Raw genomic sequence first — 22228 nt, forward strand, 5'->3', positions numbered from 1 at the left:
GGCTCCACTGAAATTGCCTTAGATGGTGAACCAAATTCAAGCACAAGAGGCAAGCCACTGTGATATTTTCCTTCTAGTGTTATTAACCCACAAAGAACTGTGAGAGATGGGCTGTTGAGAATGAATAGCAGCAAGATGTTTTGGGGAGAACTTTTTTTATTATTTCAGGATAACTTAGATATAAACTGATACATAACTGATATTTGATTTGTAAATACAGGTACTTGGCTTCCAGTGTTGGTTCCACCTTTTCTGCAAATTCTCTAAATCTCTAATGAAACTCAAGTTCTCTCTCCATTACTCCATATTGTCAGTTGCATTTATTCTGATCTCTTTCTAGTACCTGAATGATACTGAAACCTGCAAATATTTCTCAAAATATGGATTTCTAACTCTCCAGTAATTTATATTCCACTGCTTTCATTGATGCCTGATGGATCATGATCACATGCACTCTAGCAGTCTAGGAGACGACACACACATTTCCTCCTGACAGGTGATGCAGAGCTCTCAATTTCATATCATAGCTGATAAGCAGCTATGTATGCATCAATAACTGAATCCCACCACTTTACAATCTACCTTTTCCTGTCAGCTAGGAGCACAGCCGCTATCTCAACATGGTTCCTGCATCACGGTGGTACAACCATGTTACAATTTTTCACCAACTAAGCCACAATTTAGCATTTCAGTTTTGATTCATGCTTGTTTTGCTGCTTTGAAAATGAGCGTGAAAACTTCTTGAGTAGTAGAAATGCAGATTCACAGCTGCTGTTGATTGTTTTAACTCCTTTGATGTAAGTAATTGGAAGGAAGATGAATAGCAGCTGAGGAGCTGTTTGACTCCTTTGCACGAAACAGCCACTGCTGTTCATCCAGAGAAGCCCTCTTCTGATGGCTCTAGAGATGAGGAATCAAAAAAAGATACACTGCTGACTGGCTGTCAGATCTTCCACTGTGCTGATCTCATTCCAGAAACTACACATCTGCATGTGGTCAGGATGACAAGATGTTTCACTCTGCATTGCCTCAGTGCCCCACTCTGGAAGTTGCTCAGCATTTTGCAGAAACATGAAACTTTCCACATTTCCACTAACTTAGTAGAAATGAAAGGGGGGTGTTTTCCCAAGACGCTTAAAATGTCATGCTCTAACTTTACATTAGGGAAATCTCACTGTTATTTCTAATGTGTATAATATTTAATAGTTGTAATCATACTGGATTTTATTCCAGATTCAGTAGGTAATCTTTGTAACTAAAATTTTCTTTTAGAAGTACTTCTGTTCTTGTTTCTCAGATTCAAAATACTGTTATACATAGGTTATCCATATACAGGGATTATTATAGCAACAGGGAAACCCTGGTATTCAAAGGACTTCAGTAAGGCAAGGTTTGCAGATAGAAATAAAAGCCTTGATTTCAGGATGAACACAACTCAGTATGAGCTAAATCAAGAGTCAGCAACTGATTGCTGAAAACACACACAGAAATGCTCCTCACTAAGATCAAGGGAGCCCTTACAAAGTCTGCCAAATACCAGATCTCTTGCACAATGCTCAGTTTCCTTTGTTCCTTTGCTGTCTGGAGGCATGGCTGCTAACTTTGTCAGCAACTGAAGAACTGAACAGGAATGCAAAAAAGTTACTCTAAAATGTAAAAGAAGTGATGGGGGATTGTTTTGACTACATGACACGTGAAAGGAAGGCGCCATCAGCAGTCTCGTGAACGTGGGTAGGCCAGACTCGCTGTGCCCCGCTTGTGCGGCACTGGTTTCAGGAACCAAATACCCCCCCACCGGGGGACAGCAGGCAAGGCTCCCTCAGCACAGCAACTGTGGGGAAGGCTTTCAACACAGGGGTACTGGGTTTCTTCTTAAATCTAAAAAGAAAACTCAAATCTTCTCCACACTTCCTTTCTCAGAACACGGTCCTGCTCTTGAGCTGCCCGCCCGCTGCTCGGCGGGAGATTTTAGGATAAGTTTCCAGTATCTCCTTCCCCTTTTGCGGGCCCGGCCGGGCAAGGATGTCGAGGCGAAGAGGTGGGGACGCGGCACTCTGCTCCGCCGGTGCCTGGATAGCCGCGTCCCACGGGGGCACTGCCCGGGGACAATGGGGCCATATCCCTTCCGCAGCGTCCCCGTGGGCGCGGACGGGGCGGAGAGAAACCCGACCCCCGCCGCCTGGCCAGGGAGAGGGGCTGCGACCGCGCGGAGGAGGCGGCGGCGTGGCCGTGCGACTGCCCCGTCCGCGGGGACACCCCCAGCCCGGGCTGCGGGGAGGGCGCCCAGGGCGGGGCAGGGCGGGGCGCGGCGCTGCCCTGCCCTCTCGCTGAGCGGAGAGGCGGGAAGCCGGCGTCGGTGCGCTGCCGGCCGGCCGGAGCCATGCGGAGCTGCGGGAGGGCGCGGGGCGCCGCGGGCTGGGCCGCCCCGCTGCTCCTGCTGTGGCAGTGGCTGCCGACGGCTCGGCCCTACAACCTGGACACGCAGCACGCGCTGCTCTTCCGCGGGAGCAACGGGACCTTCTTCGGGTACTCGGTTCTCCTGCACCGCCACGGCGAGGAGCGATGGTGAGTCCCCGGCCCGGCCGCCCCCGCGGGGGCCCGTCGCGCCTTGTCCAGGCCACGGCTCCTCACGCTGCCGTCTCTGCCCCGCAGGCTGGTGGCGGGCGCGCCCCGGGCCAGCTGGCCCGCCAACGAGTCGGTGGTCAACCCCGGGGACATATTCCGGTGCCGGATCGGGGGGAACTCCAGCGGAGGGTGCGAGCAGCTCCAGCTGGGTGAGTCGCGGCGGGACGTGGGCGGTGGCCGGGGCCGGACGGTCGGTGCCCTCCGCTGTGCGCGCACCGCGGCTCCGCTCCGCTGCCTTGCGGGGGGTGCTGGGCCCTTCCGGCTTGAACTGCAGAGCGCTCTGCTTCTCGCCAAAGGGCCAGATCAGCGCTATTGCCCAAGCACTGTAGCGGCGGCATCAAGAGAGATAACAGGCACCAAAACTTGATTTGGGGAAGTTAGGTGTGACAGATGTCGTTCCTGCAGCCGTTTCGCACCTTTCAGCCTCCGAGTCAAAAGCCCCATGAGAGTTTCGGTCTGAGCCTGCTCTGCGGAGAAGAGCTGGTGTAGCTTTCAGGGCAGTGGGTGATTGTAATAGGCGCAGGGATGGGAGGGTGGAAGTATGTGCCTAAATCCTGTTTTCTCCTGCAAAGCATTATCTTTGTAGAAGTCACCCTGAAGTAACTCTGAACCACTGTTGTCTTGCTGATGGGTTCTGCCTGCTTGCAGATTTATTGGAGTTTCAGGTGAACAGTTATTTTTTGACTGAATCAGTTTTTATGGGTCCTGCATTTAACTTCACTTCTCTCTATCTCCACAGTCTCCATACTTAGGAGATGTAGCTGGCTGAACTTACTCAACTTTCAAGCGTTTGATACTTGTTAAAAAGGGGAAGGCTTTGCATTGGGTTGCCATGAGCATGTGTGAATTGCTTTGGTTTCTCTTCCTGTCCCACTTGCATACAGTGCTGTTCATGCTATTCATGTGCTATGAGAGAATCCTCCTCAACTTGTACTCTGTCACCCTCCGACCAAGAGTATCCCATCCGTTATGAGCACGCCGCCCAGTAAGAAGCAGCGCGGGAAAAAGGCTATCAAAATATTTGAAAGCAATAGCGCACCATGAACTGGTGGCTGTCAGGGCGGAGCTCAGCGTTCTGTGACCAAAAGAATATCAAAACAATTATTTTTCTACATGTCTATGCATAAAGCTTAGAACTGACAGGTTCTATCCTTTTTTTTTTTTTTTTTTTTTTTTGGCTACAAATCAATATAAGATTTTCATTTTGTAACTGGTTTACAAAAACCTAGGGTACTTCAGTGGTGTTTTTTATGTAGTCCTATAAGAAATAGACAAGCAGTTGCTGCTTGAAAGAAGGGAAATTCAATTTACACCAGGCCAAGTAATTTTTCGGGGTTTTGTTGATTAATTTCATTCCAGTACTATAGCTGTTAAAAAGTTACACATAACAAAGAGCTTTTTTTTTCTTTTCTGACTGCCTGTTTCTTATGAGAAGGCTTGCAAAAAGTCTAAGAGGTCAACTAAAATGGTGAACTAACATATGCTAAAAGTCAACAGAAATAGTCCTTTACTGTGTGAGGGAAGAAAAGGAAGGGTTGAAAGTTTCAGGTTCTTTGAAACCTACAAACATCTGCAGTGCCTTTCAGTTTTCTCATTTAGCCAATGGAGAAACAAAATCGCTAAAGAAATAATATGATGGGTTTTTCTTCAGTAGTGTAAGGGATTCTAATTGAAATGAGGCAACAGGTATATGAAAAAGTTTATGTGGTTCCAAAGGCTTAGTTTAACATGGCCTCTATTCCCAGGATTAAAGGCTGCAGGTTGTACAACATACTTTTTAAAACAACAGTTATACCACATGATATTTTTGCACACTAGGTTTCCATTACTGCTAGATGACATCTTTGCATCACTAAGGTTTGTCTGTAGTATTTCTGAAGTTAAATAGAAGCTGAAAAGAAGTGCTGTATTGTAAAACAGGTCATTGAGGTCAATGAAGAAGCCAAAGGCAGCTGTAGTCCATGGGATGTGAATGAAGTGGCATAGTATCTGAGGTCAGAGAAATATGCAGGGGAACTTGGAATTACAAAGCTGAACTTAATTATCTCTCATCTAACTCATTCAAGTTTGGGTTCTGATCTCATAGAATGGGGAATTTCCTTAGAAAAATGTGTGGCAATATATTGCACTGCTGAACAGGCACAATGAGAAATAAGTGTTTCTATCTTGCTCTTAAATAGTTGAATTAGCGTTTTGTTCTGGTAAAAACATCTTTGAGGTGGTAAGTTTCTAATTAAAAGTCATGAAAAAGTAGAGGTGATAACAGGCAATAGAAGTGGCTTTCCAAATGTTGGGGTACTGTAATAAATGGGTGTGAATTACTTAGAGATACAAATATGTTAAAATACTTTGTCGCTCCTTTTCGCTAAAGTAGCCTTGAAACTGCCATAACTAATTAATGAAGGATTCATGAACAATTAGGAAGCCTCTGATCACACAAAACTGCTGTTGTATTTTTATGTGTCACAAGTTCCTATCTGCTTCCTCAGTAGTAAAAGAGCTGCTGGGAGCAGTCTTATGCTGCAGTCATCACATCATCTGGGATAACTCATCCAGACATACTTTAAAGAATGCTAATGTTCTTCAAGATGTTGCAGGCCCTGGGCTGGTTTTAAGAGCTGAAAAAAGCAATGAGATATGCTAGCAAGTCTTTGTTTTCCTAGCCCCTCATTGGCACTTTTAAATCTCTCTCTGATAGATTAATAGAAGAGTTTTCAGTCTCTTTTTGAGTACTGGTACTTCTGTTTAAGGTGTCAAGTGTTCTAGACTGCAGATTTATTTGTATTTGGAGTATTTTTGAATAATGACTTATGTTAGATGCAGTGGTTTGTAATCAAACTTCAGGCACAAGTACAAAATACAGTGCTTCAGGTTGAAGCACTAAGTGTCCATCTTCTAGTCTTGAGTGTCAAATCCTTGCTCCCATCAGTTTGGGGTACTCACAGATTAATGCAGAGGAATTTACACAAAGTTCTTTATATGTTTTGACCTATTGAATTTTGGACATATAAAATGTTACGGAAATTCTTCAATAGTACTGCTGTCAGATTTGAAACGGTGATTGACTGGTTAAAGTATATAGGAAATAATTTGTGCAATTTGCCATCCAGTCTAAAGAAAAAATTAGTTTTAGCTGCAAATTAATGCAGTAAATTCAGTGCGTACTGTTTAACATAAGGCCAGAAAACTCTGCCTGCAGTTTCAGTCTTGCTCCCTTCCTTTAAGTCTCTGCTACAATTAACCTGTGAACAAATTGCCCTCTAGCTCCCCCAGCTGAATCATTACAATGGAAAAGTGAACAGTTAATGGTTTTCCCCAAAGACAGAGCTGTGTCTGTTCAACATTGATTTCAGTAACTTTGAGTTTTGGTAGTGTGGTTTTTTAATATTGCTTGCACTGCTCATACATTGCAAGTGGCCTCTTTCATATAGCCATACTATTCCAAAGAACACAGGATCTTCTGGACCTAGGTCTGTTACACAAGGATGGAAACGGTATCGTTCAAAATGTTTGGGGTTGAAGTCATTTGAAATATGTCTGATATTTGAAGTCATTTTCATGTCTGTGAAAAAGAAAATACTTCCTGGGTGAGTAAAAATAGACTTTGAGGCCCTGACACCTAGGAGCAGGATGTCAGAAGGCTTATTGCCTTTGCAGCAGACTTCATCATTTTCATCAGTTAGCAATAGGACCAGAGGAGTTATGGGAGGATAAAATGGGTGATGAGAGGCTGTTGGGCATGGAAAACACTGGAGCAAGTTATATAAAACTGGTTTCTCAGATGACATTTCAAACATCTGTATTATGATCCTTGAGGCCAAAGCCAGAAGTGGCTTTATAAGTTATGACTATATTTGTCTGCAGTTGCATTGTTTCTGTGGATGTGTTCAGAGGGGATTATAGCAGAAGTGTATCTTCCAGCTGTGTAATGTACACAGGCATGGGCAATTACTTATTTCTCAGTGACTTTATGATAGCACGTGCTCCTTTTCCCTGAGGCAACCAAGCTGCTGTGTCCTCTTGAGCTTATGCAGTGCTGCTCTGTTGCTTGTGTATAATACTGCATTTTCTCATTTGATAAAGCTTTTATAGTGTCATACCCTGATCAGGGACTCATCAGTGTGTCTGGATGTCAAGTTCTTGCTTCTCTCTCCCACAAAAGTGTGTACTTTCAAGGTGATTGAATGCTTGCCACTCAGAGAAAGAGAGGAAACATAAGGCAGCATGTCAGCAGAGGGCCAGAATAATCCTGAATCAATATATACTGGAGCAAAGGAAAAGGGGAATGCAGTCCAATGAGTGTTGAGGAACGGTGGTGCTTTTTCTTGTCACAAACCTCTGAAAGAGGCACAGGAAGGAAACACTGAAACAGTCGGAACTTACTCATCTCTCACATCATCATTGTCTGGTTTTATTTGATTTACTGATAAAAACTCTCAGTCTCTTGGGGGGTCTAAATTTTTTGCCCCGGTCTTCTCTACTTCTTTCATTTCCTGCAAATCCACATACAAGTAAGTCCCAGGTAAGTCATTGTTAGAAAAGGATGGAATGCATTGCTAGAAGGGATTTACCAGAAGTGCCTTGTGCAATTTAAAGGAGGACTAATTCTTACTTATGGGAGTGTAATGGAGTTTTCTTTTCTAAGGAGATTTCAATCAGATTAATGTGCTCTATAATTCATGTAAACCATGGAAATGTCTCCCTTAGGAAGTGAGAAGTTTTCCATTACATAACTCCAAAATTCAGTTCTGAAACTAAATTCCACACTTGTTTCTGAAAAGCAGTATATATTCAGTACATGGAAGTTCACTTCTCTGATATTGGCTGATAGGATAATCTATGTATTCATTTAAACGCTCTAATGCACTTGACAGTAATAAATGCCAGTTCTGCTCTCAGCACAGGTGTTTTGTTTGGTGGGTTAATTTTTGCAGGCTTTTTGGTGGGGTGAAGGGTGAGAAGGTGTGGGGTGTGATTTATGGGGCTTTTTTCCATGCAAACAATATCCCATCAGCATTAGTAGTCTGTGGTTTGTACTGACATCCTCTTCTGGGTAACTAAACTAACCCTTAAACCTCAAACATTTTGTGCTCAGCTGTAGCTGTATTCAATCTGAGAAAGTTTTTTAAATTATGCAAAAGAGCTTGTTCAAATCACCTAACGTGTTTCCTTATTTTATAAGATTTTTTTTCATAAACTATCATGGTGATGCATAGAAAATACTGACTCAACAATTTGATTAATGCTTATTCATACAAACATCTTAAAAATTAAAAACTTCCTTTATCTAACTTAGAATAAATGTGTAGCAGAAAAAATGTGTAGCTTCTCTTTACTGTGGGGATCACTACGGCTTTCCAGAAGAAAGCAAATGTTTGCTACCTTGGCAATACTGTAGCTTTTTGGGCTATGGGGCAGTTAGAAGACATTTCAGTGTGTTTTCTCAAGGTTTTAAGAAAGAACTCTACTTAAGAACTACCACTAAGATCTGTTAGTGAATAATTGCAACAATGAAAGAAGCATGCAGGACGTGCATAGGTAATGATCTGCCATCTCCAGTAGTGGTGGCAGTTCTACAACCTTTATTTAATAGCTATTTGCAGTAGAGATTGTTTTAAGGTCTGCTACCAATAGACACATAGTTGGAGAGATGTTTCCTTTAGGCTAGACTTTTGGTGGCACTCACGAACATTTAGGCTGAAAAGCACTTACAGGGACAGCCCTTCACCAGAATTGAGTGTAATGTCACTTCCTATCTGAGTAATGATGGAGAAACCCATCCTCACTGCTGGCCTATCGTGTTCAGAGCCAGTATATTCTCTTTAGCTACCCACAGTCTTCTTTTCACAAGAAGAAAGTAAAAAAGCCTACATGACCTGTGTGAGACAGAGGTCAGATCCACCACACCCAAATTGCCGAATTGTCCCCGCAGCATTCTTGGGTGCTCCTCTTACCCACCACGATGTTCTTCACCTTGTCCCTCTGTTCAGAGCACTGGTCTTTGTCTCCTAGGCCATCCCAGTGGCGAGCGCTGTGGGAAGACGTGTTTGGAGGAGCGGGATAATCAATGGCTGGGTGTCAGCTTGTCGAGGCAACCAAAGGAGGGCGGATCTATCATTGTATGTATTAACCACTGGGCCTGTGTGTCAGACTGCAGCCAGCTTTCTTTGGCTTCCGTGTCAAATGCTGTGTTTGTTTTATATCCACAGGCTTGTGGACATAGGTGGAAAAATGTGTTTTACGTCAAAAATGAGCACAAACTGCCGCATGGTATTTGTTTTGCCATCCCTCCTGATTTTCGAACTGAGCTGAGCAGAAGAATATGCCCATGCTATATAGGTAAGCAAAAGGCTTGAGTCCTTTTGTAGGGAAGGGTGAGCTACACAATTGAATGGTGCAGAGTTTGTGAAAAGCTTGTGATGTTCTGAGTAGGTGTTCTGCAGCCAAAGGTTTGGAGGGTGAGTGCTGATGATATGAGCCTAGTTTGTGATGCAAAGATGTTTATCACTTCAAAGAAAACCTGCTTTCAAAAGGCAAAAAATGTAATTGTAACAGGGCATCAGAGTAGTTTTTTCCCTGACTGCATTGCTGAAGGATATGTGCTCCTCAAAACCAGGGCAGTAGAGGACATCCTTCCTTCCTTTATTCTTGTCGTTGCTCTGGAGAGTCTCATAGCAAAGGAGCAGAAATACCTGCAAGTGATTGTTGCCATCTGCTCCTTAGCCTTTGATACAAAGGTATGACAGTGCATGGCCTTGTCCTTTACTTGCCTTCTGCCAAGGCTGCTGCTGTAGCATGAGACCTTCAGGGGTTCTTCCTCAGAGAACTTCAGGAGCACAAAAAGAGTCAAGACTTAAATCTATCAAATTATTCCATTCATGCTTTCCCATTCTTATCTACCACTCACCCAGGAGAATGATCTCATGTCCCTGTGCCTTGCCAATGCAAGGATCAACTGACAATCTTATCTTTCTGGGCAGACAGAATAATGCTATCAAAAGTCCCACTGCTGGCTTTGGAGACTGTTACAAGGGGTGGTGAAATCATGTTTTTTATCTTTGTAGACTTTAAGTGTACAAATCTTGTATGGAATGAAGGCAACCCTGATGGCAGGCAGTCAGCAAAGAAATGCAGGAAAACACAGCTGGGACTGTGTTGGATTGCTAGGATGAAAGCAGTATATCTAAGGCTGCCATAGCACAAACCCTTCATGGCACCAGTGGAGCACAGGGCAAGTTCAGTCAAGATACATAAGCCTGTCTGAAGGATGGAGTGGAAGAGTATCCACACGTGGTGTTCAAGCTATTTGGCTGTTTTGTTCGTGGAACCATTTTGAAAGTATAGCTTTTAAAGTCAGAATATTTCAAAGGCAGGTGTGATCAAGTGATACATAGTGTTTTGAGTTTGTTACAACACTGTATTGCACCTAAAGACTATATAGTGGAAACCAGTGTTTTTAGTTTTCTTACAGAACTGAAAACCAACTTTCTGGGGGATGTGGTGTTTTTTTTTTTTTCCTAAGTTGTCTCAGCTTCTGTTGAAAGCCTAGTGACAAAACGCTGGAACTACATGCTTCTCATTCTTTTTAATATTTATTGCCCATTCCCAGATCATGCACGAAAGTTTGGAGAAAGCCATGGGTCATGCCAGGCTGGAATGTCTAGTTTTTACATTAAGGTGTGTATTAAAAATACCAAAAGTCTCTCTGTTTATATACTTACTTTTATGTATAATATCTAAAAGTGGATATGCAAATGCAAACATCAATGCTGTATTTTATTGTGGGTGGGAAAAATCACTCTTTAATTTATTTTTAATTGAATCTTGCTATGACTTGCATGATAATTCCCAAGTAAGACTTTAATTTTTATTCCCAAGAATACTTTTACACCTTACTAAATCCAAAGTTATTTTTCATCTGGAAAAAAGCCATGGCTGTAGCAGAGGATGAAATTTTATTATTCTCTTCAATCTGTTTGATGTAACATTTATATTTCTTACCTTCTTGCTTTACAGAGTAATATTCTATATTATTTAATCTCCCTTTCACCCTTAAATTGTAATTTCTAAAAAACTCATTTGAGAAGAGAATATGTTGATTCCTACTGTATTTTTTTGTGACAGTTTAAAGCTTTTAATAACGGTATTTTTATGAAGTCTGGAGAATATTGTCTGTAATTTAGTAGTAAACCCCAGTGCTGAGCCATCTGCATTTCCAGTAACATTTCATAGAATTCACAGGAGATCTAAAGAAGACCATTTTACTTACTTTGCTTATTTTCGTGAATATTTCAATGTGAATGACATGGCTGTGTTTTACTTTTCTTTTAGGACTTAATTATAATGGGAGCCCCTGGATCATTCTATTGGACTGGTTCTGTTTTTGTATACAATACAACTGCAAATACAATCCACTATTACACAGATTCAAAAAACGAAGTGAAATATGGCAGTTATCTAGGTATTTAAAGCATTTAACACTTTACTAAAATATAAGCTAAATAGCTGGTCTTGGGGGGAGTACACAGTGTTTTTCATTGTTTTCACTATTAACCTCAGAAGCAACAGTTCTAAAGATGTGTTCTTATTTTGTTAAATATTATTTAATTATAAGGCTTCCTCTCTTTTTATGAGGAAACTTCTCGAACAGTGAATTTCTATTCTTATCATCTCACCACTGACTTTTAACCATTTCTTGATTTAGAAGGGTATGGATCCTTCTGATTAGTAATGGTTTTCATTTCACTCAAGTCTGAAATGCTGCCAAGAATTTCTTTTTTCATGGAAAAAGACAGTGGTTTCACATATAACAGGAATATAAAAAGATTTTTACATGAAAGCTGCAAGCAAGCAATTCTTAATTGTATTGTCAATAAGGGGAGGTATGCTATGACCTTTAGAAACAAACTTTCCTCCGATGGTTATTTTTTTTCTTTTTTATTCCAAATGTATCTTAGTCTGGATATATGAGAAGGCAAACATCATGTCTGTAACCAAAGCCATGAAGTTCTACTCATGCACCCATATCCAAGTAACTAGCTGAATTTAGTGCTACAGTTTGGGAAGGTTTATGCTAAAAAAACAACAGCAGCTTCAATGTTCTCACTACACTGAGAAAAGCTCATCTGTATTTTTGCTTGTGACCATTGGTTTTGGCATTTTCCCTTTCAAAGTTCCGGTTCACGTGGATAAACATTTCCTCTTTCTGATTCCACTCCTCTGACAATAGGAAGCTGTCACGTTATGAAATAGCTATTGTGAAACACAGTGAACTAAAACTTCAGAATTCAGTTCTGGGCCTGCAAAGGCCACAGCGACTCTGTGGGAAAGTCAAGCAGAAGAGAGACTGTCTGGTAAAAGGGGATCAGACACCCAGATCCCTAGGGTCAACCAGTAGAACTTCTAACCTTTCACAGGACAAAATAAGAGCTTCAGAGAAAGGAAAGCTCCAGCTTTCCAATAGTAATCAGCAGAAAAAGTACTGTACCTGTCTAGAGAAAAAAAGTTCATTCCAGATTTCTGCTTCTACGAGTATAAGAATGAGAATTTCTGTAATGAATGAGTCAAATCATTGACAGCCAGAAGCCAGGTCCAGGCAGATGGGTATAAACCATCCAGAACCTGAAATCAGCTGGAATTTGCTTCACTCTAGTGATCTGGTGCATGTTGGGTCAGCAGAGCCATGTGTCTTCTGAACTTGCCCTTCTACAGGAATGTGAAGAAGGGCACCATTAACTCATCTGTATGTCTTTACAGTATCAGCTGTGAGAAACCAGGAATTTTGCAATTTCATGCTACTTTAACCTCTGCTCCTTTCCCTCATAATGTGGTTGAAACCCCATAGTATGGTTGAATGGATTTAAAGGTATCTTCCTTCCCTCCCTCAGCATCTGTCCCATCTTTGTAATTATTGAAGACAAAAATCTGTTCCTGGTTAATTCTACTACCAAATTATTTTTTTGAGACGTCTGAGCTTGTTGCTCCCTTAAGTAATGAATAAAATTATCCCTACCAAGTGGTGGAGGTATATTGTGACCAGAGTGTAATTCAAGCATGTGAATACTTACTCTGTTCTTCTACTATCTACTTACTCTGCTCTTGCACTGTTAGGGAGCAAGACATTGGCATCTTTATTTATGTTTTTCATTAAACTGTTAAAGAATAATAATGAAGAAACTAGAGACTATAGAAAGTGTAGTAGTATTGTAGCATTTTCCATAAGTTGGAAGAAATAAAGGTGTTCATATACCAGACAACTGAAAGAAAGAAGGAAATTGGATATTTGTAATACATAATAGTAGGTAATATTTTCTTGACTACTTCAGAGTCTCTTGGAGAGTAGTAGCTGACTTCAATAAAAGGAATTTTCAAAGTTATTCAGTCTTTTCTGATGAAAAAGTAACCGTAGTCACTTAAACTGCCTTCAACAAATCCTAAAGTAGAAGACAGTTCCTTTTAGAAGTCTGAGAAGGGCAAGTAACATTTCAGAAAACTGAAAAACTGTAGTGATGGTAAAAAGGAGAAAACTATGAAGTTGAAAATAAAATTACCTTATTTTATATATGACTTTAAATTTAAAGTGTCAGTTTTGTGATTTCCCCTTCCCCTGCCAAATATTTTAATACCATTAGAGAAAAATGAGGGTTTTGTGTGATTACTGTAATTTTTGTGTATGCTTGACTTTTTTTAGAAGTCCTTAAGAATTAGTAATGTTTTTACTTTAGTAAAAAATAACTAGAAAGTAAGTGTCAGAGGAGGTAAATTGAGGTGCATCCTTAATTTTTTGTGGAGTAAATAAAAACTAGGTGTTGATCTTCAAGTGATAAATTGCTCTGTTCATCTCTTTTAGCTTAAAATATGAAAAGAAAAAGGTGGCTTAGTGAGAACTTGAATTCTAGGCAATTACCTTCACAGATGAAAGATTCAAAGCTTGTTCTCATCTATCCAAGATGATTTTTCTATTTTCTCTGTGTGCTGTGAACATCGGCAGTCATTCAGCAAATGCAAGAGTAGTGGAATATGTTCTCTATCTTCCCTGTTTCAACTGAGAAATACTGTAATGTATTCTGGAAAGAGTAAGGATGACTTGTGTAGCTGCAGGGTAGCGTGTTAGCCTTTGTTTTGCAGTTCTGTGTCTGGATGTCTGCACCAAAATGTGGTCCTGTTTATGATCTCTCCACATACAGAAATGCTTTGTGATGTATATTTATTTACAGAAGCTGATGTCATGTTATCTTATTGCATAATGAGGCTTTTGCAATTTGTTCCTGACATTTTCATGTGTGTGTCCATGGTGCTCTGCGTGTGTATGTGCACATAGAAGTAGCACTACATTTAATTTTTCTTTAATCCAGTTATAATAGTCAAAGAGTAACAGTTGAATCAATTATTTCCACATTCTGGTACTTGGATAATTTTCATTTGTATTAATAGTATGGACTTACTGAACAATTGCAGAATATGCATTAATGGAAGGTGTTTGCAATTTATTTTGTCTTTTGAAATATGGCAGATAATTGAGTTCTTGGGAAGAAATGAGTGTTTCTGACACTTTTTCCTGCTTGATGGAACTTACTGTCTGTAGTAAGTTTCTATTCTGTTTTCACTGCTAACTTGCATGAGGTCTGAATGTCAGACTCATGATAATTTATGGTGTTGACTGTTTTTATAAGGTGTGCTCCCATTCTTTCTTTGTTACATAGCATTTCCAGTATTGAGTAGTGCATTTCTGATTTGCAGGATATTCTGTTGGAGCTGGACATTTTCTATCACCATCCAGTACAGAAGTAATTGGAGGGGCTCCCCAACAGGAGCAGACTGGTAAAGTAAGGAATTGTCTATAATATTGGCTTAAAGACTATAACCTCACAAAAACACATGATCTTCCAGTTTAGATTAATATATTAAAGACAAGTATCAGATATGACTTCTCATGGGGGGAAAAGTTGAATAAGGAATTAGGGTGGGCACGCTGGATAACATTGTTGTGAGGTATGATATTCAAGGAAGATGCAGGTAGGTGCAGGAGATAGCTGTACTTTGTGATGTTGTGCAATGTTTTGCTGATTCTTTAGCACATGCTGTAGAGAAAGCACTGGGAAATGTTTCAGATTACAGTTTGCTGAATTCCACTTGTATTTTCCTTTTAGGCATATATTTTTAGCAATGGGGAGCAACTAAATATTCTATTTGAACTAAGAGGTAAAAAGGTAAATCTATCATATTACTTTTCTGCACCTTATAACTCCTAGCGCATCTTCATCAACATTCAAAAATAATGATGATTTCTTGTCTGCACGCAGCTTGGTTCTTACTTTGGAGCTGCAGTTTGTGCTGTGGACCTGAATTCAGATGGCTTCTCGGACTTACTAGTTGGTGCTCCAATGCAAAGTACCATCAGAGAAGAGGGAAGAGTTTATGTCTATATTAATTCAGGTTCTGTAAGTATTTTCTCTTAAAAACACGCGGTAACACAGCCGTTCTGGTTTAACAGGCTAAGAGGAAGAGTTTTCCTCTCTTCTTACCTCATATTTCCAGATCTGGAAAAAGCAGCAGTAGAGCTGTGATGACTGCCCCAGCAGGAGTGTGCAGCACAGCCCAAAGGCTGCAGTGTTGGCTGTAGCACAGTTACTCCCACCAGGGTTGGAACTGCAGAGAGACAGGGCTCCTCTCCGAAGAGCTGTAGGTGGTGACAGCTTGCCGCTGCAGCCACTTTCCAAGCTCTTCTCCACTCCTGCTTCCTATTGAACTGCCATCTGAAGAACAACTTACCAAACCCTTCAGAAGCAAACAAGGAATGAAAAATTTGCATGCAGTTACTGGTACCAGTTAGGAAAGAGACTGATACTCCTCAGTTTTGCAAATGACATGACTGGGCAGAGCATGCATTAGAATAGGCTTCTTTTTATTCTTTCTAAGGTTCAGAAGTGAAAGTGTAATCCCTTTACTATTCTTACACTAAATACCATAACATGTATTTGAAAATGCTTGCTTCTACAAGAAGTTTGGTAGGGTTATATATTGGTATCTAAGGCACTTTTAACATTTTGAGTAGTATTCCATTAATGTGCCATTGACTGTTTTCCTTCAGGAAGCAAAGATGGTAGAGCTGAACATAGAGCTCAGTGGGAGTGACTCGTATGCAGCAAGGTTTGGAGAGTCCATAGCCAATCTAGGAGACATCGATAATGATGGCTTTGAAGGTAAGAATACAAAGAAAACCTGTTGGGTTTAATTCTCTCTGATCAGTGGAATGTCATGACAAACAGAATGATTATGGAAGTCTGAAAATTCTTTTGGTTTGGGACTTGACTTTTCTTTTCTGACTTGAAATACAGCTGCTTCACAGTCATTGACAGTCATTGCCATTTAACACCAAGGGACTAGGTTCTGTCTAATAAAGAGCATGAACATAATGATAGTATAATCTGTAACTTTTGGTGCTGGACCTCAAATGGAATCATTAATCCTGTGTTAAATATCTAAGATGAAGGTTGAGGAACAATTTGACAATTATGTAACAATCATAAAAAAAAAAAGAGTCAAAATTTGCTTCTTTGTCACTAGTAAATACGTGGGGATTTTGAAAACAATCTTCATGTTTGGAGACTGCTGTGTAATGTTGAAATAAAAAGTGGATGTAATATGGAGAGTGGCAGTAGGAAAAAATGTAAGAAAAAGGCTGGAAGCAAAATATAAAGAGAAATTGGGTAATACAAAGCATTTTTCTGTAGTGATTAAAAAACAAAGCAGAGCCAACTTCTTCAGTGATCTAAACCATCAGTATCAGCCCTGTAAAGATAATGGTGTGTGTGTTGGTGTAGAATCTGCCCTCAAGAACATGTGTGTAATTTTAACAGGCACAACTTGACTGCCCCATTTCATCTCACCAGAATGGGAGAGATGAGCTTTATGTGGTTTAGTCACCACAATATGGATTCAGTCAATGTGAATTCAGAGAATTGCTCTGTAAAACCAGTCAAAGCCTTTGTGTTTCTTGTGATTTTGGTTCAGTGCAGCATAAAGTATTTCTGATTTGCAGATAATTCAGTTTCTGCTTATTTGTAAATGCAAGTTCCCAGTTATTAATAGTGACTTTCAAGATGGTGTAAATAATCTCCCCATCCCTCCCTTCACTGTTTGGTTAACAACCTCTGGTGATTTGAACCATGGAAGTTTTTGTAAGGGCTGTTGAGGGTGGACTGGTGAGTAGGTACAGTAATTCAGTTTGTTATGAGTTGCCACACCCCACTGGGATTAGGTCATCTAGACATGAAACATATCCATTTGTACCAACCAGCTACTTTCATTTCCTTGTTAAATGCGTTTCCAAGCATATTATTAACTGTTATGGACATTTCATAGAAAAATAAATGGTTCATTTTGGGCACTGTAACAAGAGTACTTGTGTTTCAGTCACTTAATCCATGTGGAAAGAGCAGGAAAATCATCACTGTTTGAGAAATACAAGGCTTGTTTTTTCCTCATTTTTTAAAGACAATTTTGCCTTCTTTCATGGTAACCTTTTAACCTCTTAAGAGTTGAAATTAGCATTGCTAGAAATAGACTTTGTCTTTATCAAAATGACAATATTTGATTGTTGCTTTTCATACATAGTAATTGAGGTAGAATCACTGAGCTGGTCTGTATTGTTTCTGTTTGCTTTATATCTGTGTTCAACATTGCCTTTGAATTCAGGCAAGTAAATCTGGTCTGGCATTGCAAGCACCAAGATTTGCATTTCTTCAACTGTTCAGTGGTCATATTTCCTAGTCAACGATCATGGCTGAATTGTTTTTCCACAGATGTGGCAATTGGGGCTCCACAAGAAGAAGATCAAAAAGGGGCTATTTATATATACAATGGCAGGAAAGATGGAATAACACCATCATTTTCACAGGTATGCTTTTTCAATGCAAAACACCCAATCCAGAAAAACCTCAAGTTTAAATCTGAGAGGATTTTCCCTTTATTTAACAGTCTGACCATCTGAATTACATTAAAAGACTTCAGAAAAATTTTATGTGGTCTGTGATATCCAGTCATAATATAACCTATAAGAGAGAAAAAAATTGTTTTGGGAGCTTTAAAATGGTTTATGGGATTTTAGTTCAGCAGCAGGATTGTTCTGCTAGCATTTTTCAATGGAAATTGTAACTCAGAGATTAGCTTTGCAAGAATAATTTTCTCTTTTATATTTTTCTCCTCAGAGAATACAAGGACAAGAAGTCAGTAATTCTTTAAGCATGTTTGGACAATCCATATCAAGTGGCATTGATGTAGATGACAATGGTTATCAAGGTAAATTAAACAATTTCGTTTATTTTTAATCTTTAAAAGAACAAAAATTCATAGGGAACAACCCTACTGTGCTGCTTGATACTTTTAACAGAAGCAGAATCTGTTACTGAGATGACATGTCACATCTCGTATTTTGGGAAGGAAAAAGAAGAGGTAACGCTGAGGCCAGGCAGTCAGTTTTCACGGTCATCTAACTATTATTTAAGGACTGAGAACAATGTAATAGTGAGATCATAGTGCACAAGGGGAAGGGAAATGTGATTTATATCTTTAAAGCAGATGTCTCATCTACAAATGTCACAATGAGCTGCTTTGGGCACTGAAAGCTTGTTTGTTGTCCAGGCTAGTGTGCTAACCTAAATATATTGCTGGCCTTCCCAGAGTCTGCATTTTGACACGAGTCATGGGCTCCTTGACTCTCAATCTGATTGAACAATACTTTAACCTCACTTAGGGCTCATGGCTTTGAGCTGAGACCATTGTGGAGTTCTTGTGGCCATGACAAAGCAGTGCTAACTTGGTGCCAAGAATATAGTAATTGCTTTATACATACCATCAAAACATTTTGACATTTTGCAATAAGTCTTAGGTCAAATATGTCTGTCCTGCCCTTGAGGATGTAAAAGCACAAAGTTACCATGTTGTGTGTTCTGGTTCTGTCCATAGAAATGTAATCCAGGTTAATTTGTAATGCTGGCCTAAAAGGCAGGTTACAAGTAGTCTGCTCACAGGTCAGCTGTTTGTTACTAATCTGGCAGTCACATCCTCAGGTCCTTATATCATTTAGTCATCTGACAATTCAGTTTTGCTACCTCATTGAAGAGGTATATATACTGTCTGTATTTCTTCCCTTCTTGCATGAATAGGTTTCAGTTCATTTGGAATAAAGGAAATACTTTTCTCACTCTCTCTCTGTCTATGTATAATTTCAAACATATAATAGACATAAGCAAATCAGTTATCTGTATAAAAAACAGTATTTATGTGCGTGTATAGCAATGTTGAATATCTGGATGAAGAAAAAAGGCAAATATCTCCTACTTAGCTGAATTGTCCTTCAGTATCAACCACTTAAATACGGAATAGAAATCAAATCATCACATTATCAATATCTGGAAGTCCAACAAATTAGCATGCAGCATTTATGGACAGTGCACAAGTGTTTGAGGAACTGTCTTTGAATCCTCGTATATCCCTTCTATTAAATAAAGGACAAATGGTGTCTTAATAGTCACCAGAAGGTGAATATGCTATAAAATGCTTGTACCTAGGAAGTAATTCCTGTTGACAAATTATGCATATTGATACGTTCTTTTTGTGCAGATGTAGCAGTTGGTGCATTTTTCTCTGATTCTGCTGTGGTGCTGAGGTGAGATTGCCATGTTTCAGTACTTTTGAAGACTATACAATTTAACTCTATTTTTTAGTGGAATTTATTAAATCTCAGCAGTTTAATTTAGCCTCATTATATTCTTGATATCTTCAACTTCAATCTAGAAGGCTCTACAAATTAAACATTTAAGTAAACATGTTGAAAAAATGAAAATATAATTTTGTAACTTTTTGACATAAAAAAGCATGTACATACAACTATTTGAAACTATCTGAAAAATGAAGATAACTTTAAAATTATAATTCTAAAATGTAAAAATAGATTGTCAGGGATGGTTAGTTTTTGCAGATTCTGTAAGCTTTATCTGAACATTATTTGTGTTACTCTTTTCTATTCTTAGAACAAAACCAGTGATAATTGTTGAAGCTTCTTTAAAGCATTCTACTTCAATAAATCGAACTAATTTGGACTGCATGGAAAATGAGCAGCCTGCCACCTGTATGAGTTTGAAGTTATGCTTTACCTATAGGGGTCGAGAGGTACCTGGTTATATTGGTAAGCTACTGGAAAAATAATCCACTATATGTATTCATTTCAAATGCACCTATTTACAGAATAATGCTACTGGTATTTAATACACCATTAATCTGACTTCAGTATAAAATGAAAAGCTGGAAGTGTGGATACCTTTTTTATATCATTATTACCTTGTAACACCAAGCCATTACACTTGGTTTAACAGCACATTTCTGCTAGAACTGCTGGAGTTACTTGGAGAGACAGAAGCATTAAAAGGGTGATATTTAGATGTCCTCTAACAGCAGTCTTCTCAGGCATGGACCAAACCAGATGGGACTGCTGGAGGATGCTGCCTTCCACTTAGCAATAGAGAGAAAACATTCCTTTACAAACCAGCTCAAGCAGCTGCTCTTACCATTGTGGGGCATTTTGTGAAAGAGAGGGGGAGTCCCACCAAAATTACTGAAAAATAAATCTTGTACTGTATTTTATATAATACATATTTTGCTTTTGGCAAAAAACTGGTATTGCTAGAAGTGGTATCTTATCTATTCATGATGAATTAATTTAACATAACTTATTGTCTAAATTTGGCTGTATTGCCTGAGTGCTTTTAGCCTATTTGTCATGTGCTATTTGTAAACTACAAACAGCCGAGCAAGTACATGGTATATAAAATTAAATTGCTCAACTCTTCAGTGTGAACAGACCTTTGGGAGTGTGTTACAGAGAACACATGCAGTGATGAAGTGTGAAGTTGTATGTCTTTTGATCTTTATCAGATCTTTTGAAATTCATACTCATTTTGAAAGATGAGCAGTCAGACTGGGTCACACTTGCTGGACTTGTACATAAGACTTTTTAATTTAAAAAAAGTACTAGTAGAAATTGCAGATAACCTAACCCTTGGCAAAAATTTAGAAATAATAGATCTGTTACGCTCTGAAACTTACTCACAATTTGTTATCATAGCAATTCATGCTTACTTACATAGAAAAAACTGTGAAGTTAAACAATATTTGTCAGTGTAAATTGATTTAAGAGTTTGTTGTAAGTTACTGTCAGCCCTCTAACTAACTGAAGAACCTGTTTTCTATAAACAGGTTTTTGGTAGAAAATATAAATACAACCTGATAAACTATCCCTGATATAAATGCATGTATCAGGGAACAGCCATGAAGCAATCAATTTTCAGGGTATTGGAAGTTGTTCTTAGTATGGATTTATGTCAGAGTTTTTAAGCAGAGCATTTTAAAATGGATGTTGCAGAATATACTTATGGAAGTGACTCAGAAATTGTAATTTCTACCATAAATTCATTAAGATTGCAACACTTAAATATTTTATAACCTTTATTTTCCCTGGGTTTTATTTTGTAGTGTTGCTTTATAATCTGAGTGTTGATGTGAACAGAAAAGAGGATACACCAGCAAGATTTTATTTTTCCTCCAATGGAACATATGATACAATCTCAGGAAAAGTAAAGATTTACAGCAATATTACTGCCTGCAAAGATCATCCAGCATTTATGAGGGTAATGTAGTTTTCAGTATGTATTGTTTTGTAAATCATTTGTTCTCCTTTGAAAAGCAGACCTGCTACAAAATAACCTATTCTGTTTACAATTGCATCACATAATTTTAGAAGCTTGTCCTCCAAAACGAAAATTTTGGAAAAACTTGAAAGTCCTAAACCACAACAAACAATAAAAATCAGTGGACATAAAGGAACCACATTTTATTAAACTCACAAAAAATAGACTTCTCTCCTGTTAGAGCTTATCTAGGAGGGAAGAGAGGGAGTATTTAGATGTAAGGGGCAATAAGGTCAATAAAATAATGGACTAGTTTGCCTAGTGTTTTCTTTGAAATCCTCAAGGTAGCAATTCTGTGACCTTTTGAAATAAACATCCATCAAGGTGACTGTGCAGTTGATCCTGCACAAAGGCTGGAAAATAAATTTTATTTTCTACAGCTACAAAAAGTCCTGCAGGGAAATATTCTTCAAAGTATTTTTCTTCTTCCTTGGTTTCCCTTACTTTTTGTTTGTGACATGATTAGAAGCCAATTCTTCATCATAAAAGCTTCAGGGCTGAAAGGAAAGCTTATGTTACCTACTGGAAAATTTCCCAGATGCATCTCAACTGATAGTTGCACCTAAGTGAATGTTGCTTGCAGGAGCAATGGCAAATTGCCACTTAACTTTCTAATAATTTTGTAAACTAACGGAGATGTGATTGACAGCTGACCTTGTACAGGCTGCTGTACCAGCATTAGCAGATATTTGTGTAGGAGGAAGGAATTGATTTGCCTCATCACTTCCTATAATCCATCATTAGGGTTTTTTTTCCTCCCTAGAATTCAATTTTCTTTTCAATTCTTAATTAATAGTGTTATAAGCATCTCCTTCCACCCACTGAGGTTTTTGTACTTTTATGAAGTTCCTGAAGTT

The 22228-nt window shown here is 39.2% G+C and overlaps 1 protein-coding gene across 1 annotated transcript in view; it reads left to right on the plus strand.

The window, feature by feature from the left end:
- Positions 1-1999: 1999 nt before the first annotated feature.
- Positions 2000-22228, plus strand: part of ITGA4 (integrin subunit alpha 4) — a 35017-nt gene continuing 14788 nt past the window's right edge. The window contains exons 1-15 of the mRNA XM_030277588.4: positions 2000-2565; positions 2653-2774; positions 8638-8744; positions 8835-8964; positions 10235-10302; positions 10957-11086; positions 14365-14450; positions 14775-14834; positions 14928-15065; positions 15716-15827; positions 17430-17524; positions 17835-17925; positions 19249-19294; positions 19659-19813; positions 21157-21311. Of these exons, the coding sequence (XP_030133448.3) occupies positions 2381-2565; positions 2653-2774; positions 8638-8744; positions 8835-8964; positions 10235-10302; positions 10957-11086; positions 14365-14450; positions 14775-14834; positions 14928-15065; positions 15716-15827; positions 17430-17524; positions 17835-17925; positions 19249-19294; positions 19659-19813; positions 21157-21311 (1680 nt within the window). The 5' untranslated portion in view covers positions 2000-2380. The remainder of the gene's footprint in view (positions 2566-2652; positions 2775-8637; positions 8745-8834; positions 8965-10234; positions 10303-10956; positions 11087-14364; positions 14451-14774; positions 14835-14927; positions 15066-15715; positions 15828-17429; positions 17525-17834; positions 17926-19248; positions 19295-19658; positions 19814-21156; positions 21312-22228) is intronic.

This window comes from Taeniopygia guttata, chromosome 7, assembly GCF_048771995.1.
Source record: "Taeniopygia guttata chromosome 7, bTaeGut7.mat, whole genome shotgun sequence".
NCBI classification, from domain to species: domain Eukaryota; kingdom Metazoa; phylum Chordata; class Aves; order Passeriformes; family Estrildidae; genus Taeniopygia; species Taeniopygia guttata.